A 24232-nucleotide genomic window follows, 5' to 3' on the forward strand; every position below is an offset into this window, starting at 1 on the left:
TTTGACTCAATTCTGCAGGTGCTTCACCTCGGCGGCGGCAATGACGCCAAGAAGAAGAAGGTGTTCAGCAACATCCGCGACAACAGCGACCCCGCCGAGCACTGGGACATGATCGGCGAGCTCGGCGATGGCGCCTTCGGAAAGGTAACTCTCTCTCTCTGCAAATACCTTCGTCATCTCCTTAATTAATTCGTCATCTCTCTCTTTTTCTCTCTCTTTCTCTCTCTCTTTCTCTCTCTCTTTCTCTCTCTCTCTTTCTCTCTCTCTCTTTCTCTCTCTCTCTTTCTCTCTCTCTCTCTCTCTCTCTTTCTCTCTAAGCAAATACCTTCATATTTTTTTTATTTTTTGTATTCAATAATATGTCTGCTCATGTCTGCAATCGCACGCACCTACCCAGTGACCCTCTGACAGGTTTTGGTAATTACGTCACCAGACTAATTTATAAAATAATAACTGATGCCGCGCGGTTTCACCCGCGTGGTTCAGGTTCCCATATGAATACGGGGATAATATATCTCCTATAGCCTTCCTCGATAAATGGACTATCTATCACTGAAAGAATTTTTCAAATCGGACCATTAGTTCCTGAGATTAGCGCGTTCAATCAAACAAACAAACTCTTCAGTTTCATAATGTTAGTATAGATTATATCTAAAATTGTCATTTTCTTCTTTATTGTTAAAAACAGCATCACTAACTGTGTCGACATTGATTTAATAATGTAGTGTGATTAAAAAAGTGAAAACCTTCTTAAAGACCAGCTTTGTAAAGTTATTTAATCTGTAAAATTTGTGACAGGTGTACAAAGCTCAGCACAAGACCACCGGGCAGCTGGCCGCCGCCAAGATGTGCGTGCTGGACAACGAGGACGACCTCGCCGACTTCACGGTGGAGATAGACATCCTCTCCGAGTGCCGCCACCCCAACGTCGTCGAGCTGCACGAGGCCTACTTCATCGACAACCGGCTATGGGTGAGTTGTCTGAGCTAAAAGTCCGCTCGATATTATAACGACAATTTTTATACACACTAAGCAATTTCAAAGTTAGGCAGCGACGCAGTTATATTTGATGCTAGGGCGAGTCACGTCCACTTTATGACTAGTCTAAAGCGTTTGATTAGGTACATCAGGAAACTACATTACTTTCAAATATAAAATCTTCAAAAATAAAACCTGGGAGTTTCTATTTAGAAAATGAAAGTCAGAAAAAAAAATCAGCAGCAGTGATACAAATAGGAGTCACTCAAGGATCTACATGGGGGCCATTTCTGTTTTTCATTTATATTGATGACTTTCCCTTTTTTGATTAGGATGCGAGATATACTTTTGAATTATATGAGATAACAAAAATGAAATATCGATTCTTATTTCAATCACATGCATATTTCTGTCTATTGAATTCTGGTTATAAACTACAAAGCCTCTGTTGATTGATACTAATGGTAACGCTTGTCGCACAGATGTTGCTGGAGTACTGCGACGGCGGCGCGCTGGACTCGGTGATGTCGGAGCTGGAGAAGGGGCTGAGCGAGGCGCAGATCGCGTACGTGTGCCGCGAGATGTGCCGCGGGCTGCAGTTCCTGCACGCGCGCCGCGTCATCCACCGCGACCTCAAGGCCGGCAACGTGCTGGCCACCATGACCGGCGGGGTCAAGCTGGGTGAGTGCTTTTTCTTCCGCTTCTTCTTCTTGATGTCGCAGCTCTTTTTTTCTCAGGAGGAAAAAAAATCCTCATGGACATCCTGAACCAGATAATGCTGGACTCTTACCGGCTAAAAAAAGCCCCTCGTGACCCCAAGGCGTTGGTGTTCCTGCCAATTCGACCTACCACCAACACCCCTGTCTATGTATCACCGAGCTCTATTTCTTTCTCTTTCGTCCTTCTCTTTACACTTTATTATTCCTTCCAGATAAAATCTTATAGCTTCCCATTTCTCCTTCGTCTCTAGCATTATGCTGATGTCGCAGCTCTGTAGGTATTCTCGAGGTTCCTGTATCAGTTGACCGTTACCGATCTATTGTGATCGCCACTGACTAGATTTCCCCTCTAATACTGGTTGCCGCCAGGTACATCAGCAGTTTGGGTGAGTGCTTCGAGAATGAACATAGCCGGCCGAATGAGACCCGTTAGATTTAGGGTAGGGATTGACATCAAGGCAAGACCTTTTGGATTTTTGATGAGAATGAAAATCAAGACTAGAACCTAGAACGACACCGAAAGAGAGTGATATTTTTGACACATGGCCTACAAGACAAGATTGGTCGGACAAAAAATAAGTAAAATAATCGATTTTGTTTCTGCATTACAGCGGACTTCGGCGTGTCGGCGAAGAACAAGTCGACGCTGCAGAAACACGACACGTTCATCGGCACGCCGTACTGGATGGCGCCCGAGGTGGTGCTGTGCGAGACCTTCCGCGACAACCCCTACGACTTCAAGGTATTACCGCACAACTTGTTGGCGAAAGAGAAACTCGACACGAACTCTGTTCAAACAGCTCTCTAGAACAGAATTGACAGCACTAGATGGCTTTTATTTCTTGCTCCTTAAAGGGACCTCAACCTCGTTACCAGGGGTTTTGGGCGAGCGCTGAAGCATCGCTTGATGGGACCCAAAGTCAAAAGCAGAGGTGATAGGCAATACTTGTCTCTGAGACTCATCGGCGAAGACGCTTTGTAGCTTGTTTTCTGGTATCATTCCTGTATCTGGGAAGCGTTTTCGGTCGTTAAGTCGTCAAGATAGCAAAGAACGTTATTCAATCACTAGTTGGGGTAGCTGTGTGTTACGCTTCTTTCATATTTTCGATAGCTGTACTATATTACCAAATTTAGCTGGGCAGGGAGAACAACACGAGCAGAGAACGGGGGAGTGTTGATCGATCGTCAAGGATTTCCTTAACCCTACATCCTGTAGGCACAAGTTCAGGACTCGGCTGCTTTTTCTCTGTACCACGCGATGGACCCGATACCCGCACGGTGAATCCATGGAATGCTAAGATATTCGTCTCATAACGCTTGAGGTGGTGATGTACGACAACTTTTGACACTATCTATTTTACACTTCTTTTCTAGTAGATTCATAGATCATTCATTAGATACCTTATAACATGTATCTTGTTGTCTCATTCCAGGTGGACATTTGGTCCCTAGGGATAACGCTGATCGAGTTCGCGCAGATAGAGCCGCCCAACCACGAGATGACGCCCATGCGCGTGCTGCTCAAGATACAGAAGAGCGACCCGCCCAGCCTGGAGCAGCCCTCGCGGTGGAGCAAGGCGTTTAACGACTTTGTGGCCAAGGCGTTAGTCAAGGTGAGATACTGGGGCCGTGGTTCTTCTTAAGGTAGATCGATGGGCCAATGGTTCTTGCTAAGGCGTTAGACAAGGTTCTCGTAAACTGCTCAAGATACAGAAGAGCGACCCGTCAAGCGTGAAGTTACCCTCGCGATGGAGAAAAGTTTTCAACAACTTTGTATCCAAGGCGTTGACGTTGGCGTTGCGGTTGAAGTGGATGAATGATAGGTTCAGGTAAACTGCGGAAGATACAGAATAGAAACCCGTCCAGTCTTGAGTATCCCTCGCGATAAAGAAAAATGTTCAATGTCTTCATAGCCAAGGAGTTGCACAAGGTGAGCAAATGGGGCCATTGTTCTTGTTGAGGTGAGTCGACCGGGCCAATGATTCTTGTCGAGATCAAATACGCCAATAGTTCTTGTTAAGGAGTTTCTCGAGGCGGGTCAATGGAGTCAATAGTTCTTACCATAGCGTTTGTTTAGGTGAGTTAATGACGCCTATGATTTTTGTCAAGGCTTTAGTCAAATTTTGCCAACTGTTACATATTTTTCGAGTCGTACTGCATTGACGAATTCCCTCTGTCCCCAGGACCCGGAGAAGAGGCCGACGTCGACTGATCTGCTGAAGCACGAATTCGTGTGCGGCGAGCTGGACTCCAAGCCGCTGCGCGACCTGCTGCTGGAGTACCGCGCCGAGGTGGTGGAGGAGGAGCTGCTCGATGATGACTCGGAGGTGCGTTGGCTTTACAGTTCTTTCAGACAATCTTGGGTTGGGTTAAACCCAAATATGGGTTACTTGAAAAAACAAGTGTGTTTTAGACCACACGACTGAAGTAAAACTTCTCTAACTCTTCCTCTCAACGTGCGTTCGCCTCGCCTGATTACACTTTTCATAACGCATTCACTTACTTTCCCCAAGTTATGCGTGCGTAAAGAAGTTTTACTTTAGGATGTTAGTAACTGCTGATTTTGTCTAACAACTCAACTGTGTTTTTAAAAATGTGTGACAAGAAACTCACTGGGGATGGGATGCAGGTCATGGACTAAGTCTCGTCCCTCTACAGTGGAGCCTTCAAATGTAGTATACAGCTAGTCAAATAGTATGTATGTATTCTCCTGGCCCTCATCCTAAACTACTACTACTACATATAAACCTATCTCCGATCTTCCTTTTCTCGGGTCCTACCCTGTTCCTTCCCTGTTTTTGTCCCCTTCTCCTTTTCTGTTCCGTTGGTCTCTAACTCGTAAGCAGCCTTTGTCCACTCATTCTCTACACTTGGACACATCCTCTTTCCTTCTCTCCTCTTCTCGCTACTTGTATAACACATATGTAGTCTATTAGTCTACTCAATTTCTACTCTTGTTTATGTCCTCTTTACTCCTCTCCTGTCTCCCTATCTTTGTCCCGCTGGTAGTATAATACATAATACACATGTTGTGTATAAGCCCACTCATTCTCTACTCATGGACATATCCTCTTCACTTCTGTCCTCTTGTCTCCCTCTTCTCTTTCCTCTTCTCATATAATATATAAGTAGTAAACTAACCGAGCACGTGTGCGCTTGTTCACGCTTACTAACGGACAGTCGCGTCGCCGCGGCCGCGCGCGCGCCGCCAGGGAGCAGTACCAGAGAGTTGGTTAGTATTTACACTCACGAGAGGGAGGTTTACACACATAAAGGTTACGTTCCACTAAGCGATCAGAACGAACAAAATACTATGACGAACACGATCGTTGTGACGGCGAAAACGGCACTGATGACGTCATCATTTCGCTCATGACACGGGTTGTTGTGGTCGTTTATCGTCATTTATGGAAAAAGAGAATTTTTGAAACTTGACAGACAATAAATGTGGCGACAACGAAAATTATAGAAAAAACATGAATTGATTATGAAACACGGCTAAAACTCACGTGATATTAGGTCGGAGTATGCCCGACTAGTTTCGAACCCATACGGGGCCCTTAGTCATGAGCTGGATCTTGCAACGCAACACGATCCACTACGAAGCGGCTGCGTGCTGCGCGATGCGCAGCTGCTCGCATCGCGCGCTGGGAGAGGGATTGAGTGGTAGGGAGTGAAAGTTCCGTTACACTCTCCGACGGTTCATTAATGTCATCTTTATTAGACTTGTCTTCTTGTAAGCAAACCGAATTAACGCTATAAAGTATTTATATTTTGAATATTATAAAAATAGTATTTAAAATCTAGAAACGTTGAATTATAAAAAATATTTAATCAACAATAACATGGTACCAATTATTAAACTATATTGCTAATGTTTAATTTTGTTTTGCATTTATCGTTAAATATTTAAAATTTTTTTTTACACTTAAAACGCGCCATAATCTATCCCAATCGAGTTTGTGACTGCAACACTCGCGAGAAAGTGGAAACAGGAAACAATGTGATCGTGAGCGTGGTCGTTGTGATCGCTTAATGGAACACGGCCAAGGTTTAGGCACTAATTTATTTAAAAATCATGTGTCATTTTTTTCATAAAATCCTATTCAAAAGATTAACTATCTGATATCTAATTGTTCTAAGCCTGTATTAAACAAATCTATTGTCATTAATTGAACAAGTTAGTTAAAACTATTCATCATCATGATAATCATTTCACATATACTTTACAATTCGTTTCATGTAGCATGGCGTGGGTGACAGTTCGTTTCACTCTTGAAATTTTCTCACGAATCACGATAATAGTACGTGTTATGAACATCATACAGGCGATTGTCACCGTACTCATGCTATCTGAAAAAAACTTAAGTATAGTTCATTGAATGTGACGAAAGGATGTCAGAAATTGGGCCCACTTTTCAGAATGATACAGAAATGCACTAAAAATGTTGTATATTTTACTAGATTACTCCATTAGTATCTTAGCCGAAATAATATTCGCCTACAGGGAAAAAGCTGATTTCATTATTGTCACACCGATCGTAGTGATTTATATATCCTCTTTGATTTCACTGATTGTCAGTTGTCTTTGTAAACGCGGGCTGTCAGTGTCAAAGTCAATCAATGAATGTCATTTGATTAGATTATATCAAGTTAGTGTCAAATCCTTATTAAAACTGTCGCCTGTCACTTAGACACAGATAATGCAATGATTTTTATGTCCAAGAGATACGAATTATTTCCCACCTGTTACAAATAATTTAACTGATTAGGCCAATATATATTTCTTTAAAAATTGCCCTCATGAGTTCCCCTTAATCGTTCTAATTGATGGCCAATTTTCAGCTCTGTATCATATGTATAATTTGGGCCCAAGATTGTTTCGACACTGGGTTTCTCCTATATGTATATTAATAAGTAGCGGACGCCCGTAACTTATTGGAAATCAATGTATATCGACCCCTATTTCACCACTTTAGGGGTTGAATTTTAAAAATGTTGGAATCACATTACATTTCGTATATTTTTTATGATTTATGGACAAATTTTTATAACTGTAACTTTAAGAATGAAGGATTTTCCATACAAACTTTCAACCCCTGTTTCACCTCCTTCTGATTTAATTTTTGCAACAAAAAGTATCATATAACCTTTTCCGTACTATGGTCTCAAATCGTGTCAAGTTTTATTGGAATTCATTCAGTAGTTTCAGCGTGATGCCCGGCCAACAAAAACACAGACAGACAGACAGACAAGAAATCGAAAAAAACGTAATTTTGACTTCAGTATCTTTTGTATAATGCCCTCCAACAAAAATTTTCAAAATATCTTCAATGTACAGACCTAATTTTGACCTGTTACAGATTTATTAAATTTATTTATTAATTAGATAAAACGCTTGTTATGGTGTTCGTGTTAGACTCAGACTAAATACATAAGGACTAGTATCGCATCCAAATTCACGAACAAAATTTTCTGCCATTTTCTAAGGAAAACGAGCTTAGATTTCATACATATCTTATACTAAACTAGCAGTTTTTTTTTTTTTTTTTAAATGGTGTTAATTACACTAGAAGGTATTTTTACGGAGGTTTTTAACCGACGGACACGATTGTAAACTATGAAACATCGATTCTATATAGACAGTGTTTATAATCGCATAAGATCGTTGATCATATTTACTTTGACAGAAAAATAATGTCTTGCGAGGCAGGTCTTTATCTAATTAGTCTGAGGTGTTAGATAATAATAATAATAATAATAATAATTTATTTGCTTTGGGGGCGTTCATAAATTACGTGAGATGTTTTAGGGGGGGAGGGGGTCGAGTCAAATCTCATCTAATCTTACGTTGGAGGGAGGGGGGGTCTCGGCAAATATCACGTAATTTTTTTTCTGAATGAAACAAAAAAAAAATATACTATTTTGGTCAATTTAATCCAGATTGTACATGCTTAAGATTTAATCTTAAGCGTAATCGTAGTACGATTAAGATCATTTCCTAATTCGTTCTAAAAAAAATAATTTATATCGCACCAGCTAAGCAAGCACGTATGTTCCGCAAAGTGCGGCCCTCACGGATTGTCACGAGACGAGCTAATGAGTTACTGTGCGCAAGTGCCAACGGCTTAGAGTGGGTAGATCAGAACGAAGTTGAAGGAGCAGATGATTTAACTGAAAATCATATGGACATGTTGGTTCCAATAGTCTCTCTTGAGACCACGCATGATTCTCCATGGACAGAATTAGAATAGATATTCTTTTTTAAACCACAGTACTTACGATTTAAGTATTCTATTGTTAAATTTTTATTATACTTATAATTAAACTCTCAGCAATATTGATTACTAGTCTTAACTAGTCGTAAATAAAATCACGAAGCAAATTTTCTTTTCTTTTTACAATAATAATCTAACACATTTACGTAAGAAACCCACATTTAAAAAAAATCTCACGTGAGATTGGGGGATGGGGGGAGGGGGTTGAAAGAAATCTCACGACATCTCACCAAGGGGGGGGGGGAGGGTCAGAAATTTCGAAAAAACACCTCACGTAATTTATGAACGCCCCCTTTAAAGTACAGTAAGTTGTGTTAGTGTAACAATGCGTTAATGTTACGTTTTGTGTGTACATTGCATGCGAATCGAACGCCCAGCCTCAAGAGCCTCCGGCCTCGTCGAAGGTACTTGTATGTTTACTACGCACGCCTCGGGTAGGGGGTGAATTGGGGCAGCTACCCCATGCGGCAGATAGTCTTTACAATAATTAGTCAAACTTAATGTTTCTAAATTACATCCACTTGAAAGCGAACGGTCTGGATCTTGGGGGGTAGAGGGTAAACCGGGGCAGCTACCCCGTGTGTCAGATGGTCTTTATTAATCGTCAAACTTGACGTTTCCAAATTACACCCCACTTGGGAGATCAAAATTACACCCGGCCCGGATCTTGGGGTGTAGGGGTAAACCGGGGCAGCTACCTCATGTGGCAAACGTCAAGTTTGACCATTTGTAGACTGTCTACAAATCGTCATACTTGACGTTTCAAAATTACACCCACTTGAAAGCGTATTGCCCCGAACCAAGGGGATAGGGGGGTAAACTGGTGCAGCTACCCCATGCGGTAAATAGTTTTTACAAATAGTCAAATTTAATGTTTCAAAAATCCATGTAAACTAAGCATACTTGAAATAAATGAATTTTGAAGGAGACTAAGTAATACTTTAAATAATAATTTATATTAAAAAAGAGGGAAGAATTGATTATTTGTTTGCATTGTATAGGTTCTTAACTTCTTAACTCCACTGGACCAATTTGAGAAATTCTTTCTTTTTACTATATTTTATCCTCGTCCCACTAAAAATAAAATCAAAATCAAAATTCATTTATTTTAATTAGGCTTAGTTTATACAAAGACTTTCGAAACGTCATTAGATAATAATTGGTCGAAAACTTAAAATTAAAGTTACGAGGGTCCCAAATGCGCCTTGGTCTGAGAAGAGCCCACAACAAACTCACTGTAACGGGAACTATGCGGGTGAAACCAATTGGCGTCTGCTGACTAATTGATAATTTTATACGTGGTGTTATTTTTTGCATGGACTGTTTTTTTTTGGCATATTTACGTTTTAGTGTAGATGTTGTTTTAGATTTGTGTTTCAGTTTGCTTATGTGATTATGCTTTTTGAGTTAATACAGGGTGTTCAGTGAATAATGTATCAGACACGAGTGGATGATACATTACTTAATACGAAGATATATGTAATCTTCGTAGTGTGACTTCATATAATGTGACTATTATGTATAGTAATACATTTAAATAACCAATATATATAATGTATGTATCTAATTTATTTGTTTACTGTGTTAAAAGAATTAGAATTTATTAAAAGATATTTTTTCTAATGATTTTAAACTTACTTCGTGGTTGTTCATTATGAATGTTATTTAAACGGGTACATACCACGATAAGACGACGAGATTTTTGATTTTCCATAATCCACGCATTATTTCCACGGACCGCCACTATATACCCCGAGTAGTTCGAGAAGCCATTGAAATTCGAAAATTCAATAATATCAATCGGGAAGATGGTTTCAAACTAGCCAGCAGAGTGGAACTCGGTGGTAGAATTGTGCAAACCAAGAGGGCGCCGCGATACGCATAATAACAAAAGCGATGTCGTGAGTGTGGTTTGCCTAACAGTCAAAACCCCGAGGTTGTTGAAAAAAGAAAAAGAACTAAAAAGAGGGTAGATCGGTTCTTCCCCTAACAGCTGATGTCAACTTCGATCCATGCAACTGGTCGAAATATCGACATTAAAAATCTCGTCGTTTTTTACTGATTATTATTGAAGGGACAAAATAAAATATAGCTTATAATACTTCCATAATTTAGTTTAAACACTGTTTACAAAAGAGGCAAGTAGCCTATTGCCGGGTGATTAGGGTAGGCCTGGGCCGAGGATAGGCAATATTGAATTTTTGTTCTCTTTATAATATTATAATATAATATATGTATAAAATGTAACGAGACGACGTCTGTGTACAGGAACACCGCAGCTCTCAGATGCATGTGGACATGGAAGATGACTCCACGTCCGTGAGGTCGGGCGACACTGCCGACATCAAGAGTGAGTTCTGTTCCTTTGTGTCTCTACCATTAACATGCGGCTAGTCATAAGCACGTAAAGTGTAAAGATATCGTCGACCAATAGCGGCTGTATTTTTTTTTTATATTCTTTACAAGTTAGCCCTCGACAACAATCTTACCTGATGGTAAGTGATGATGCCATCTAAGATGGAAGCGGACTAACTTGTTAGGAGGAGGATGAAAATCTACACCCCTTGCGGTTTCTACACGACATCGTACCGGAATGCTACCGTGTTGCTGTCTAACCAATTATTATAGCTTTGCAAATTCGTTCGCAACACTCACCCCTTTCCAACGGGGAAAGACTGCGCACCCCCGCGCAGTCTTTCCCCCCGTCGCCCGCACATCATGGGAGTGTCATCAAAGAACTTGCCAGACTGTTCAATAGTAATTGTTGCCGTCGCCCACAGTGTCGGAGGCGGAGGCGGTGCCGGCGGCGCGCGCCGCTCCCCCCTCGCCGCGCGCCGCGTCCCCCGCGCCCGCGCCGCACGCGCCCGCCAAGCGCGCGCTGCCCGACGAGCCCGCCGCTGACAGGAGGCCGCCGGTGAGTGCACACTCGTACCGCCCCCTCGCGCCTCCCTACTTTGTGATCATCTATCATACTTATTTAAAATGACCTTTAAAACCTGACCTGACCTTTTTTAGCAATTTTACATTAAGTGGTTTTTGTTTTTACGATCATCTTGCATGATAACTTCAAACGAAACTATAAATAAAAGATTTGAATTAAAATGAAATATTTACACCTGTTACTACTACTCTACTAATGCCACCTTACGTAAAATTACGATAGTTATGTATATATTGGGTCGTTAAAATATGTTGATAATAATTATGTCATTATTTCTTCAAAGAACAAAAATGTTTTAAACTTATTTCGTGGTTGTTCATTATGAATATTATTTAAACGGGTACATACCACGATAAAACGACGAGATTTTTAATGTCTATATTTCGACCCAGTCGCATGGATCGTGGTCACGACGGGACTGAAGTTGCGAGATGCGAAGTTGACATCAGCTGTTAGGGGCTGAATCGATCTAGCCTCTTTCTAGTTCTTTTTCTCGAAATATAATATTCATAACAAAAATGTTGCCTAATGGATCAATTGAAGTCATATATTTTATCTCCCCAGGCACCAAAGAAGGAGAAAGGTCCCGCGCCCCCTCCCCCCGCCGTCCCCGCCGCAGTGGCCCCGCCCCCCTCGCCGCCCTCGCCCGGCCAGCCGTCGCAGCGGCCCGCGCGCAAGCAGCCCGCGCCGCCGCCGCCCGCCACGCCCACGACGCCCACTCCCGCGCCCATCACGCCCACCGCGCCCACGCCCACGCCCAGCACGCCGCCGTCCGCCATCGCAGGACACATTGTGGAGCAGGTACATACATTTATTCATTTTAGAATTTAAACTATCGTGAGTGTTATTCATATTAATAGGGATGATGACAGTTTTTTAAATTGTGTATAAATTAAGAGTACGCTAATAGTAAAGCAATTTCGTAAAAGTAACAGGGTATCTGCGATCATTACTTTCGGAGCTACAGGGATTTAAAGGGTCAGATTTGCGGCGCTGCCGCGGATCCCTGAAAAACGCTCCATACAAAATGGCACGAACTAGTGACGTCGTTGGCTCGCTGATCGTTAGATTTGTATGGACGTTCAAACAAAATCACTAATAACTTTGTTATTTGTGCGTTTATGTTTATAGTTCATATATTAAAAAATGTCACATTTAATGTAAGGAAGCTAAAACTGTATGAATTTTTATCTAATTACGATAAAAAAAATTTGATAGTTTGAAATTTTATAATCTTATTTATTTTGCAAATTTGCTTTTTTTGTATAAATTTGTAAACATTATTACACCTTATTTACCCGAATGTATCATAAAAATAAATTTATTCAAACCTAGTCATCATCCCCATTGATTATGAAACACGGCTAAAACTCACGTGATATTAGGTCGGAGTATGCCCGACTAGTTTCGAACCCATACGGGGCCCTAAGTCCATTTGTTCCTACAACATTATTGAGAACTTTTCAAAACCGAGGATTTTTAGGCATTATAAATTCATGTGGCCAGTTTTCTATTCCAATGTTAATTATTTCCTTCATTTATTTATTTATTTACACTTTATATTTAAACCATGAAACAAAATAAAAATGAGGTATCTGTAATACTTACATTTTTACAAAAATGCATTACGATCTTTTATGTAAAAATATATAAATATAAAAATGTATGCGAAATAAAGCCTAGTCGTCCAAATACTAAGTATTATATACAAATTAAATGAAATGAAAATAGTCTTTGTACACCGAAAATTATAAAAGAAATAAATTATATTGTACACCGAAAATTATAAAATGAATATAAAAGAAATAGATTATGTAGGTACAATAGGCAACCTTATCTCTCCCAGGCAACCTATAAATAGCGCAAAAAATAAATTATACATGTTATATCTATTTTAAGAAATTAAATATCACGTGTCTCAAACTGTGAAGTTATAAAAAAATCGTGAGGAAACCTGCATACCTGACAAAATTTTCTTAATTTTTTACGTGAAGTCTGGACTATTAGCTTAACCTTCGCATTCTGAGAGGAGACTCGTGCGCAACAGTGAACCGAATGTGTTGTTAATGATATTGTATAATTTTCAGGTATGCCGCGAAGCAGAAAAGGCGGTGGAAGACAAAACAACAGACAAAATAGACATCAATGATATAGACAAACCAAAGCAAGACAGACTAGCAAATGCAGAACCTTCTGCAGAGAAACTAAACGGACTCGCCGACCACAAGCCGAGCGAAGTCGACAAAGCGAGTCCTATAGTCGACAAAATATCTTCCATAGTCAACAAAACTACTCCGATAGTCGACAAACCGACTACGATAGACAAAACGAGTCCTGTACACGATAAAACAAGTCCGCTACACGATAAAAGTCCGGTACAAGACAAAACTAGTCCGGTACAAAACAAAACGAGTCCAGCACAAGAAAATACAAGTCCGGCACATGACAAAACTAGTCCGGTGCATAACAAAACGAGTCCGGCCCACGACAAAACAAGTCCGGCACACAATAAAGCTAGTCCGATAGTCGATAAAATAAGTTCAGATGTCAAAAAGGTTGTTGACGTCAAACGATCTAGCATAGAAATCAAGGAAGTCACAGTAGACGTCAAACAAAGTCAAGACATCAAGAAAACTGACGTCAAAAAGTCCAACGAACCAAATGACTTGTCAGTCAAAATGAGTACAGACGCACCGAAAACGCCTGAGAAACAAGACAACAAATCCAAAGTGGAAGTCAGAAAGAGTGCCGATGACGTCAGATTAGAAAACAGAAAGGATGTGAACAGGCGAAGTGTTGATATTAGCAAATACGGTGAAATGAGCAAATCTAGTGTCGAAATCAATAAATCCAATGACGTCAGAGCAGAAGTAAGAGCTATTTCAGAGCTAATAAAAGGAGATAAGAAAGAAAGATCCAGATCTAGTTCAACGGAGATCGATACTAAACGCGTCAGCGCTGAAGTGAGTAAGATAGAGTCACGCTCTCGCTCCGTGGATGACAAGGACAGGTATAACGTTGAGGTGAGACGGAGCAAGGACTACTCGCGCTCCGGCTCCATAGAGGAGAAGGAGATTGAGAAAGAGACGCCGCCGAGTGCTGTGGAGATACGTTCCGTTACGGTGAGTTGTGATATCATCATCATATCAGCCGATGGACGTCCACTGCAGGATATAGGCCTTTTGTAGGGGCTTCCAAATATCACGATACTGAGCCACCTGCATCAGCGAATGTCTGCGAATCGCTTGATGTCGTCAGTCCACCTGGTGGGGGGGTCGACTAACACTGCGCTTTTTAGTGCGGGGTCGCCATTCCAGCACTTTGGGACCCCAACGGCCATCGGCTCTTCGAACTATGTGCCCCGCCCATTGCTTCTTCAGCTTCGCTACTCGTTGAGCTATGTCGGAGACTTTGGTTCTTCTGCGAATCATATCTGATTCGATCACGCAGAGAAACTTCTAACATAGCTCGTTCCATCGCCCGCTGTGTGACTCTGAGCCACACAGCCTCATAAGAAGGCTCAGAGACTCAGAGTTGTGATAAATATAAAAAATATACACTGTGCTACCTTTATCATCTGTAAGGAGCCCCGACAGTTATTAGTCCAATACAAGACCCCTTAACAATATTAAAAAATGACCTCAAGCTAATTCACACAAAGAACATAAAACATAGATCTCTCTTTGGTAACATAACAACGAAAGAGAGATATATATCCGGTTTAACAACAATGGGAATGATGACTAGGTTTGAATATATTGATTTTATAAAAAGCAAAGATTGTCTGGATATTTGCAAAATAAATAAAATTATAAAATTTCAAAATCTATTAAATTTTTTTTATCATAATTAGATGAAAATTCATACTGTTTTAGCTTCTTTACATTAAATGTAACATTTTTCAATAAATGAACTATAAACATAAACGCACAAATAACAAAGATATTAGTAATTTTGTTTGAACGCCCGTACAAATCTAACGATCAGCGAGCCAACGACGTCACTAATTCGTGCCATTTTATATGGAGCGTTTTTCAGGGATCCGCGGCAGCGCCGCAAATCTGTCCCTTTAAATCCCTGTAGCTCCGAAAGTAATGATCGCAGATATCCTGTTACTTTTACAAAATTGCTTTACTATTAGCATACTCTTAATTTATATACAATTTAAAAAACTGTCATCACCCCTATTGGTCGACTGTCTTTTTCTCTTGCAAGAGATATGTTATCCTGGACCTCAATTATCGTTGCTTTTCGCGTTTGCTGCGGCCGGTCGCTGTGCGCTCTGGTACCTCTGTACGAGGTTTTTTGACCTCATACTAGAACTTTATGTGGTCCGGTACGAGGTCCATCGACCTCCTAACTCTTCAAGACTCTAGAGGTACGAGGTCAATTGACCTCGTACCTCTAGAGTCTTGAGCGAATGTGTTAAACAGCTAACCACGATGACTCTGGTAACTAGTATTAGGCAAGCGCGTTCCACGATAGGCTGCATCGTCGATTACTGTCAATCATGATTGCAGTCAAGCGCTCGTAATGTGTTTTTTTTTTTTATATATATATTCTTTACAAGATAGCCCTTGACTACAATTTCACCTGATGGTAAGTGATGATGGAAGCGGGCTAACTTGTAAGGAGGAGGATGAAAATCCACACTCCTTTCGGTTTCTACACGGCATCGTACCGGAACGCTAAATCGCTTGGCGGTACGTCTTTGCCGGTAGGGTGGTAACTAGCCACGGCCAAAGCTTCCCACCAGCCAAAATAAAATATATATAAACATGTTGTCCGCAGCCCCCGGCGCGCGCCGCCTCAGCGGTGACGGTGGTGGCGGTGAGCGCGGAGCCCAACTCGCTGGCCGCCGCGCCCGTCGGGCTCGTCACCGTCACCACCACGCACCCGCCCGTGCTCAACACCGCCGCACCGGTGAGTGACCACCGACTCGCCACCTCACCAACTCGCCAACTCACCACCTACCCATCTCATCAACTCAACACCTGAAAATCTCGTCAATTTACCACCTTACCGTCTCATCAACTTACCACCTGAACATCTCATCTACTCACCACTTGAACATCTCATCAACTCACCACCTCAACATCTCAACATCTCATTAACTCACCACCTCAACATAACTCCAACTCGCCACTTCACCAGATTACCAACTCGCCACCTCACCAACTCACCACCTTACCATCTCACCATCTCGCCAACTCACCACCTACCCATCTCATCAACTCATCATCTGAAAATCTCGTCAATTTACCACCTTACCGTCTCATCAACTTACCACCTGAACATCTCATCAACTCACCACTTGAACATCTCATCAACTCACCACCTCAACATCTCAACATCTCATTAACTCACCACCTCAACATAACTCCAACTCGCTACTTCACCAGATCACCAACTCGCCACCTCACCACCTTACCATCTCACCATCTCACCAACTTACCACCTGAACATCTCATCAACTCACCACCTCAACAGAACTCCAACTCGTCACTTCACCAGATCATCAACTCGCCACCTCACCAACTCACCACCTGAACATCTCATCAACTCACCACCTCAACATCTCATCAACTCACCACCTGAACATCTTATCAACACACCACCTCAACATCTCATCAACTCACCAGCTCAACAGAACTCCAACTCACCACTTCACCAACTCGCCACCTCATCAACTCACCAACTCACCACCTTACCATCTCATCAACTCACCAACTCACTACCTCACCACTACCGTTCAATCAAACAAACAAACTCTTCAGCTTTATAATATTAGTATAGACTAGATTCTTACCACGTCACTTTATTTCCTCATTAACCAATTTCGCCTTTTCTTAATCTCAGATCTAAATATATGTATGCATGAAACAAAACAAAATTTAAGTTCGTTTCGTAAAAAGAATGTATTTTTTTCTGCAGCTTCCACACAATGCGGTGACGATATCCACCACGCCGCCCATGGACGAGGTGGTGGTCGTGCGCGCCGGTTCGTCGTCCGACGACGACGCGTTCGCGCCCTCGTCGCTCGACTCGCTCGACTGTACCACGTGTTACACAGGTATTATTATTTTTTTTTTTTTTTTTTTCATTCTTTACAAGTTAGCCCTTGACTACAATCTCACCTGTTTGGTAAGTCATGATGCAGTCTAAGATGGAAGCGGACTAACTTGTTAGGAGGAGGATGAAAATCCACACTCCTTTCGGTTTCTACACGACATCGTACCGGAACACTAAATCGCTTGGCGGTACGTCTTTGCCGGTAACTGGTAACTAGCCACCAGCCAGACCTGGACCAATTAAGAAAACCTCAATCGGCCCAGCCGGGGATCGAACCCAGGACCTCCGTCTTGTAAATCCACCGCGCATACCACTGCGCCACGTTTTATAGGGTACCAACAGGTTATGACAATTAAAATTGAGTTTTACAAAACATGGATTAGTGAAGTTGTTGTGTCATAGACCCACTTATAGGTTACCTCAACATGCGTAATTTAGTACTCGAATAGATACATTAAAAGAATTAAAAGAATAATAAATAGGTTAATTAGACTAATTAGGGAGAAAACTGTTTTAGATTTGCGTTTGAAAATATAGATATAGATCTATCACACAATTACATTATGAACAGAATTAAACTAAAATAAAATAAACATAAAAAACACAGTATAAACTAAAGATAAAAATAACATTTAACCCCTTATTGCATGAATTATGATGGAGATGGAAATAAGATGATTTTTTGATGAAAATATATTTTATGTACCTTAAACAACAATTAGTCATCATTGAAAAAAAATATAAATATGTTATTTTTATAAGGCGTGTCCTAAAACTAAAGAAAACGGGAATAACTGAAGAAAGCATATTCACTTCATATTCATAATTATTAAAACAGCTCCTCTGAAAAATTTCAGATTTTTATCTCAACCCTTTAGTGCATTTTTTAAATTATAAAATTCACAATTCTTAACGCCACTTTAACTTTTCGATAAAAAGTAGCCTATGTGTTAATCCAGAGTAAAATCCATTTCCATTCCAAATTTAGCCAAATCGGTTCAGTAGTAGCGGCGTTAAAGAGTAACAAACATACAAACATCCATACAAACTTTCGCGTTTATAATATTAGTAGGATTGTAATCGGCATACGTTTTGCAGAGAAGAGTCGCGGACGGCGCCTGGACAGCAGCGAGGTGCTCATACTGAGCCACGGCGCCGGCGACTCGGGCGTGTTCGACGACAGCCAGCACAACCACATCAACCTGGTACTTCATCATCATCATCATCATCATCATCATCATCATCATCATCATCTCATCATCATCATCATCATCATTAAAGGAGAATGGCGAGGTTGCATGTGTTGAGATAGAAGTAGCGTACATAATGGAAACCCATTAATAGTTGTCAATCGTGATTAAACTAGTGTGTTTTTTCTCTACAGAGACAAAAATGACGTTTCATGTGTTGCCTGATTTTTGTATGATGTAAATAGGTACGTCACAAAATCGATATTCAGGAATTAAATGATTGCATAATATCGATTTGTCAGATATGGACCAAAAAATTTAATAAAATAATTTTCATTTAATTGAAATAATTATTATCGACGAAAATATTTCACTAATTCACGATTTTATCAATGTATTGAACAAAATGTATTTGTAATTCAATTATTATTCAAAATGTATTTGTATTTCTCGTTATAGAGTAACAAACATCCAAACATCCATACAAACTTTGCGTTTATAATATTATATATAGTAGGATTATTGTCTCTGTGTGCGCAGGACACGTCGCACGTGTCGGTGGTGACGGTGGGCGAGGAGGTGCGCGTGCGCGACTCGTCCGCGCCCCACGACCAGCGCGCCGCCCGCCTCAGCCCCGACAGCTTCGAGAGGTGACTATTTACATACCGCATGGCTGAGTCCTCGCCTGCAGTGCTCGAGCTCGGACTCATCATCGAGGGCTGGTGGTTCGATCCCCGCCCCGTTGGTCTATTGTCGTACCAACTCATAATACAGTCTTTCCCGACTAGTTGGAGAAGAATGGAAATATTGGCCATATTTAAAGATATGGCAAATATTCGTTGAAAAAAAGGACTCGTCGCACGTGTCGGTAGTGACGGTGACGATATTTCCAAACTTTTTTGGTGCGTATTTATTTGTCGCGCGAGTGTTGACACGTGGCCCAAGATATTGTTACGAACAAGATTAACTGGCTTTGGCACTTTAGTCAAGCACGAGTGGGATTACGGGCTGGCAACCGTTAGTAGCAGGGTTAAAGTATCCTTTTACAACCTGTAAACGCTCCCCTTCTCCGCTCGTATTGGCTCCCAGCTAAGTAACTAACAATACAATGGCCTGCCTGTATGGATAACTCACCCAATAAACTCCTCGCTATCACTGTTTCACTATTACTATTTAACAAATGGAAGACGATTATCCATTCCGAGAACGCGATTCCAACTGAACTGCTGAACTAGCAGACTACAGTGGGGGGGGGGGGGATACTATTGGACGAGAGTCACGTGATCAACCTTTAAGTCTTATTTATTTAAACATTAAATAATTAACGTAGATTTTGCTGACCGATCAAATAACTCAGTCGCCGACATGTATATGATACCGATTCTGTTCTGATACTTCACGACAGACAAATATGCTCTGGCTATATATACTTTATTATATTTACTGGCTTTAAGCTAACCAATTGGTATAGAGCTTTGACTATTTAGACTATGGACCTGTTTCGCACACAAATTCACCAACAAAAAGTCTGTCGTTTTTTGAGGGACACGAGGTACACTCACATATCGAAAATATTTAACACCATTAAATATATTCTGTGACCCTACACTAGACACAACTATAAATTAGACTCGCATTAGACACACGCGTAATTTTTACACAGATTTAACTAACACATCGCTCAGACTTTCCACAGAATATATACATGGAATATTCAATTACTTGATCGATTTTTTGCTGTTCCGTCTAAATATTCGATTCTATACAGAAATTGTTTTTATTACAAATTTGATAAAATTAAGGTAGACATACTAAAAAATTAAACGTCACTCCATCTTTTACTAAACTCCAAATTTTTTGTCCATTTTTTATGCCATTCAACTACACAAACCGGCGTTTTTAGGGAGCACTTTACACGACAAAAACAATTACAATGAAACATCGATTCTATCTCAACAGTTTTTATAAACGCGTTAGATCATTGATTCTTGATCCTTGCCAGAGGGGTAACGGTTAGCGAGGCAGGTCCCGTTTTTAATGGTCGAAGGTATAGAGAGCAGTGCTGTACACGAACCGCAAGACTCCGTACAGGGTTTAACATCGTGAGTGGTGTAGTAACTTAGTGTGACTTCCAGCGGGCGGTCGCAGTCGGACAGCGGGTCGGTGGCGTCGGAGCGGTCGCGGCGCGGCGACGCCGACTCGCTCGCCACCAGCGCCACCAGCGCCAGCCACGACTCGCACCACCTGCTCAACGGCGCTGCCAGGTACAGCTGTTCTATTTACAGAAGACAGCTTAGCTTTCAATGTAAATACTATATGATGAGCTGATGACTGATCTGAACTGATGAGATGAGATGATGACGAGCGGACGCACCAACCTACTAAACAAGGCTCCGTTGAAGCGCGCGCTTCGCACTCTCAACATCGTCGCTGACAACATAGATTTATTTCATTGTACTTTGAGTGAACTCACAAAGGCTGCCCAGTGGGCTATTTGTGTATAGTACCTAGGTAAAATAAGTATTTGATTTTTTATTGTTTTAGTTTTTGTTACTTGTACATTGTATATGGCTACACTAGTGAATTGGGGATGTCCTGTAATGTTGGTGTAAGTTTGTAAATAAATAAATAAATAAGTTATAGTTTGGTGTTTGTGAGTAAAACACATCATTGACAAGTAAAGACTTTCAAAATTCGGTTTACTTCTGAGTAGAAGTCTCCTCTCAGAATTAGAGGGGTTAGGCCAATAGTCCACCACGCTGGCCCAATGCGGATTGGCAGACTTACCTGTAGAAAATTAACAAGAAATTTTTGAATATGTAATGGTCATTTATAGCAATGTTAACACGCAATACTAACTCAATGTGTTTGTTGGTCAGAGTGAACTCGGAAAGCCAAGCGTTGGACACGGAGGAGGTGGTGCTGAGGCGGAAACCTCAAGACGGTCAGCCCAACAGGATGCAAAGGTTTGGGGACACTGTTATGCTGCTATTTCAACACGATGGGTTATCTGTGGCCTGTCCAATGGTCAATGAGATGTATATGCGATGGTAGCTGAGCCGGGGTGCTGAATTTGCAGTTACTACACGATGTAGTGAATCGTTATTTGAATGGTACACCAAGATACATAAAGACCCTGTGAAAGCCACTATGCCCTCTACACTTAGACTAATTACATAAGGACTAGTATCGCAAACAAAGTTGATCAAAAGGAGATGGTCCAAAATTGTATGGAGCCCAAGAACAGTCATTGTACCCTAGCGCAAATAAAAGAAGATATTTTTTGGTTATACAAATCTACGAATTTACTTTAATTCTTTCGAAATAATATTCAATAACTCCCAAGAAATGCAATGGCATCCGCCATTATTACCCATAATAACTATGGGTAATAATGGCGGATAGATGACGTTTTCAATGCAGTAATCGATTTGACGTTTGCTGTCAATTGTCATGTCATAGTTGCTTACAAGAGTGGACCTGAAATGGACCATCTCCTTTATTGTAATTTTTTGAGGAAAACGAGCTTGGATTATGTATATTATATATTTAATACTAAACTGACAGTTGTTGACCGTTTTATACTATTCATCTACAAAAAAAGGCATTTTTACAGAGTTCTTTAACCGACACGATTACAACTATGAAAAATCGATTCTATAGAGATAGTTTTTATAGTCGCATTGATCATATACTTTCTTACGTCTAGCGAGGTAGGTTCTTATGTAATTAGTCTGAGCCTCTTCACAATGACCCATCTTGTAAATGTAGCATTAAATTTTTGCTATTATAGTGAAAGTTAAAAAATCGGGGAGGAGCATAATTAATCTAACAATATTGATCAATTTTGTAGATAGGGTTTTCTTTTTTAATTTGAAGACAAATATTCCAGATACCTATATTTATTATAAATGAAGATAAATTATTTTTAAAACAATTTAAATGTATTCATATATTTTAAAGCGAATTTCTCATGTTGTGTTTCGTTCAAGGTCCAAGGAAGACATTCACATGGCGAACCTAAAGAAGAAAACGAGAAAACGAACGAGAAAGTTCGAGATAGATGGAGTCATCGTGACCACCACCACCTCCAAGGTATTCCTCCTCTTGTACATCTAGCATGCTAGTATGATATTGGGATGCACATCTCGACTTATCTCTCGGCAAGACCATGACAAAATGAAGACTAATAACAATGCAATCTAAAATATTGATACCTTTCTTTGTATTGGGACGAAAGAGAAAGCGATATTACAACTTCGGTCGACAATATGTCTTTTTCTATCCGTGAGACATCTGGTTGATACATGCTAGGTTTATAGTTTACATTCTCGAAAATCAAGGAAATTCAGGAAAAAACAGTGAAATCCAAGACTTGGATTTGTAGGTCATAACTGTCCCAAAACACATAATCTGTTTTTTTTTTATTCTTTACAAGTTAGCCCTTGACTGCAATCTCACCTGATGGTAAGTGATGATGCAATCTAAGATGGAAGCGGACTAACTTGTTAGGAGAAGGATGACAGTTGTGTAGAACCTGAAAGGGCACACCCCTTTCTACATCGTACCGGTACGTTAAATTGCTTGGCGGTACGTCTTTGTTGGTACGGTGGTAACTAGCCACGGCCGAAGCCTCCCACCAGCCAAATGTGGTGGTATTTAAATGATAATTGTGATTGTGGCAGGTTATCTGGGGCGACGAGGAGAGCGGGCGCACGTGGGACGACCACGCGCTGCGCAAGCAGGAGCTGCGCGAGATCAAGATGCTGCAGAAGCAGGAGCAGAAGCAGTTCCAGGACCTCAACGCCAAGGAGCACCAGCTGCGTGAGCAGCAGGACAAGAGGTGCGTCACACACAACTTGTGCAGCTCTGAGTCAGAGGAATGAGGAAGGGGGAATAGTAAATTAGAATCCTTTTCTACTTTCTGAATTAGAACTTAAATTAGAATTTAGAAAATAGAATCCCTTTCTACTTTCTGAATTAGAACGTGCAAAAGAATCACTTACTACGCTATTTACTATTATAGCATTTCAGCAGTGTAATGTTGATTGTTTTGACTTCGGTTAACGAAGTAAAGGATTCTAAGTTAGAATCATTTACTTTTTCAATTATAACTTCTGACTCACTTGCTATACTATTGTAAAATCTTAGCAGTGTAATGTTGACTGTTTTAAATTTAGTTAGTGAGGGGTTATAGTTTCTGATTACTCACTACATTTCCAAATAAAACTGAATCACTTTCTATGCTATTGAAGAATCTAAGCATTGTAATATTGAGTGTTTTAGGTTCAGTAAGTCAGGGATTCTAATTTAGAATTTTCATTATGAGTTTGAACATTTCCAATTACAACTTTGAATCACTTCCTATGCTATTGAAAAAACTTAGCAGTGTAATGTTGACTGTTTAAGATTCAGTTAGTGAAGGATTCACTACATTTCTAATTATAACTTTGAATCACTTGCTATTGGAGAAACTTAGCACTTGTAACGCCATATATTTTATAGATTTTAGCAGTGTAATGTTGACTGTCTTAGGTTCGAGGCCGAGCTGGCGTCCCTATCGCGAGCCCACGAAGCGGATTTGGACACATTAGCGCGCGCACAGCGTGCGGCCGCCGAGCGCGCCGAGCAGCAACTGGAAGCCGAGCTGCGGCAGAACTCCAAGCGGCTGCGCGCTGAGCACGAGCGCGACCTGCGCCACTTCCGCGATACTCTCAAGCAGGAGTTGCGGCTGCTCAAGCAGGTGAGTGTATCATCTGCAGCAGACTGGAGGCTCACAGGACCTGGCTGCTCATTTAGCCGCAACAGCAAACATTGAATGCCTCGATCACGTTTTATTTTATTTGGGCCTCAAGAATCACTTGCTTCGTTTGTTTTTCAATTATAGAATCCTATGTACCTTAGGATTCAAAAATCACTTGCTGCGCATGTGTTCTATTATAGAATTTTTCGCCTTCTCAGGCCTTAAGAATCACTTGCTTCGCATGTGTTTCAATAAAAGAATCCTTTGCATCTTTGGGGCTCAAAAATCACTTACTGCGCATGTATTTTATT

At 40.9% G+C, this 24232-nt stretch overlaps 1 protein-coding gene across 2 annotated transcripts in view; it reads left to right on the top strand.

The window, feature by feature from the left end:
* LOC112050810 (serine/threonine-protein kinase 10) overlaps window positions 1-24232 on the top strand; it is a 73441-nt gene that overhangs the window by 24791 nt on the left and 24418 nt on the right. For both annotated transcript variants that reach the window (XR_008252160.1, XM_052889572.1), the window contains exons 3-21: window positions 19-144; window positions 799-972; window positions 1461-1659; window positions 2309-2439; window positions 3131-3310; window positions 3881-4024; window positions 10244-10325; window positions 10756-10889; window positions 11481-11717; window positions 13004-14038; window positions 15708-15839; window positions 16851-16989; window positions 18087-18193; window positions 18719-18828; window positions 20314-20442; window positions 21058-21144; window positions 22171-22273; window positions 22864-23021; window positions 23714-23921. Coding sequence is in view for 1 of the 2 variants with exons in the window: in XM_052889572.1 (XP_052745532.1) it covers window positions 19-144; window positions 799-972; window positions 1461-1659; window positions 2309-2439; window positions 3131-3310; window positions 3881-4024; window positions 10244-10325; window positions 10756-10889; window positions 11481-11717; window positions 13004-14038; window positions 15708-15839; window positions 16851-16989; window positions 18087-18193; window positions 18719-18828; window positions 20314-20442; window positions 21058-21144; window positions 22171-22273; window positions 22864-23021; window positions 23714-23921 (3615 nt within the window). In the remaining variant the exon portion in view is untranslated. The remainder of the gene's footprint in view (window positions 1-18; window positions 145-798; window positions 973-1460; window positions 1660-2308; window positions 2440-3130; window positions 3311-3880; window positions 4025-10243; window positions 10326-10755; window positions 10890-11480; window positions 11718-13003; window positions 14039-15707; window positions 15840-16850; window positions 16990-18086; window positions 18194-18718; window positions 18829-20313; window positions 20443-21057; window positions 21145-22170; window positions 22274-22863; window positions 23022-23713; window positions 23922-24232) is intronic.

Source organism: Bicyclus anynana, chromosome 26, assembly GCF_947172395.1.
Source record: "Bicyclus anynana chromosome 26, ilBicAnyn1.1, whole genome shotgun sequence".
NCBI classification, from domain to species: Eukaryota; Metazoa; Arthropoda; class Insecta; order Lepidoptera; family Nymphalidae; genus Bicyclus; species Bicyclus anynana.